At 42.3% G+C, this 2498-nt stretch overlaps 1 protein-coding gene across 1 annotated transcript; it reads left to right on the top strand.

Annotated features, from left to right (window-relative positions):
* Nucleotides 1-1439: 1439 nt before the first annotated feature.
* Nucleotides 1440-1520, top strand: LOC104077971 (cytochrome c oxidase copper chaperone; the record flags this gene model as incomplete). Its single annotated transcript, XM_009579401.1, has 1 exon — nt 1440-1520. A coding segment is annotated over one exon (81 nt), but the record flags the coding sequence as incomplete, so codon positions are not given.
* Nucleotides 1521-2498: the final 978 nt, after the last annotated feature.

Below are 2498 nucleotides of genomic sequence, written 5' to 3'. Positions count from 1 at the left end.
GTTTTAACCGGCCCTCCGCCCGCTTTCGGCCTGGCCCGGTGGATTTCCCTCCCTGCCCCGCTCGTTGCTACCTTCTAGGAGTTTCTGCCCCTGCCAACATGCCGGGGTGATTTTGTGAGCCCACCCCGGACCGAGGGTCCTGGAGCATGCAAGAGGGATGGGAGGGAGAGTGCAGAGGAGGAAGAGAAAATGTCTTAAAAGGATAAATTAGAAATGAATAGGTTAATATCTAATAGCCCTAGTTTAAAACAGGTTTCAGAGATTAGCTTTTAATGCTGCTTACGAATCTTCACTACTGTTGACTGACTGAAGCAACAAGTACCAGCAGGTAGTAACATTTTTATTGTTTAATTGATTATAAATGCTGTTCTCTTTTAAATAAAACAAAATACTTTGTTTTTTAGGTCTCAGAGGATGACATTTCTCACAGAGGTGCAAAATTTGGCAATGATGTGTATAGCTGATTTGTGATTGTAGGCTTAGTCATGATCATTGGACCTATCAAATAGCATGAAATGCACCCCCAAAATAGAGTTCCTTTGTCTATGACAGTAAATTACTTTAGTCTGGCAACCAAACTGTTTTTTTTTTTACCTGACAAGTGGTACAGATGTTGTTCAGTAGGTGACGTAATACTAGACACTGTATTTCTGCCAAAGTTAGGGGGGTGTGTCTAGTTACATGGTAGAGTAAAGGTGAGTCCAGCGCCCTCTAAGAAAAGGGTGGTAGGATGCAAGTCCCAGGTCAGATGGAGTTGCCCTAAGAGGCCAGCACACCTGTCCATACTTATTGTAATAAAACTTAAATTGTCTTAAAAAATAAGGTATTTTAGTTATTCACAATTTGGTAGTTTCTTCCTTTGGTGAGAAGGCATAGAATAGCATAATCTGGCAGATGAGGGTTGATCAGACCTGTGACCTGCGCTCTGCAGCATGGTGGAATCCCCGCCTCTGGGGACAGGAAGCGCTCTTGCAAGTCAAATCACATTCCCTAAATACCAACTGAATCTGGACTAAAACGTCATTTACTGGTCAGCCTATTCCAACTGGTCTCTTACTGGAGAAATTTTGTTGCTTCTGTACTTAATGATTTGTAACTGGTTGCTGACGAGATCAGCATACTCAATGAAGTGATGCGACAGCCTTGTGTTGTATAACAAATCCCCGTCTAGACTTGCCCAGAATAGACACTGGCCTGTTAACAAGAAATTCTGTTAACGCATCTCGTCAGAGTTTTAAGTGCACTGCTCCAGGCTTGGGCATCTTTTTGAGATAGTATTATACTTTCCAAAAAAGTGCTACCCTGGACAGAGATCCAAAAGGATCTCTGGAGCCTAATAGGGTTTTTTGATTGTCCCCAACAGCTTCTCAGTTCTGTGGCTTTGACTAATAGTAAGCTAACTTTTTGTTGCTGAACTTTTTTTTTTTTTTTCCAGCATCATTGAGAAGGGGGAAGAAAATTGTGGGCACCTAATTGAAGCTCACAAAGAGTGTATGAGAGCTCTGGGCTTCAAGATATGAGTGAGATGAGCAGGACTGTGAATGTGGTGAGTATAGCCTTGAGGACCTCTGCCTCAGAAGTGCCCTGGCATCTCAGCTGGTGCCACTGGAAGGCCTAGAGTACTGTTCATGATGGTAAAGGTATCTTCCTTATGAGAGGGAAGGCAAAGTAATCCTCATTGATGCTAGAGTAAGTACTGCTGTCCTTGGGAGGGTGGTGAAGCCTTCTGGCAGTACAGCCTTTGTGAGTAGCTCTTCAGCCGTAGAGTATGGTTCTGCCTCTGTTGTCTTCGAATAGATCTGAACTTCAACTTAGATTTCTAATGGTAGGGCAGCGTGGGGGTTAGTTTTTGTGGGTTTGTTGCTGGGGTTTTTTGGCTGATTGTTGAACTGTCCCTCAATATCTAGTGGAAATCCAGTTTGTAAAGCTGTCTTTCCTCTCTCTTCTAGATGATGTCTGTGGTGTGACTGTGTTCTGGAAAGCTGCAAAATAAATTATTTCTGCAAGTTACTTCAAAGAACAAATATAAACAAAGAATCTATTTATAAAGAGTCTCTAATGATAGACTGCATCACGTCTGTGGCTTTTCCACTGTTAGCTCTTGACCACTGCTATAGAAAATATATTTTTTCCTCTTAATAAAAGTCTGAAAATGACCAGCGTTCCTGACTTCTGTTTCTTTTTAAGTAAAGAAATGACAGTGCCCTCCTCATTCAAAACACTGTGCTATAGGAATGGAGAGAATGAGAAAAGCCTGCTTACTCACTGACGTGAGAACACTGATTACTCTGGTGTTGTGATTGAACAGATGGGCCTTTGGTGGGTTTTCCCACTGATGCCAATTGAGAAATCGTGCTAGTAACCCTGCCCTGTTACTGCCTTCAGCAAAGTCATGCTGAAGCTTGTAGTGCCGTTTGTGACAGTAGGTGTAACTATATTTGTACAAAGATGATCACAGCCTTGTGAAATGAACTTTCCTTGGAGTTAAAACTGGATTT

The sequence above is a fragment of the Fulmarus glacialis genome, unplaced genomic scaffold, assembly GCF_000690835.1.
Source record: "Fulmarus glacialis isolate BGI_N327 unplaced genomic scaffold, ASM69083v1 scaffold28936, whole genome shotgun sequence".
Lineage (NCBI taxonomy): Eukaryota > Metazoa > Chordata > Aves > Procellariiformes > Procellariidae > Fulmarus > Fulmarus glacialis.
Note: the sequence above shows the minus strand (reverse complement) of the source record. Positions and strands in the feature narration are given on the sequence as shown.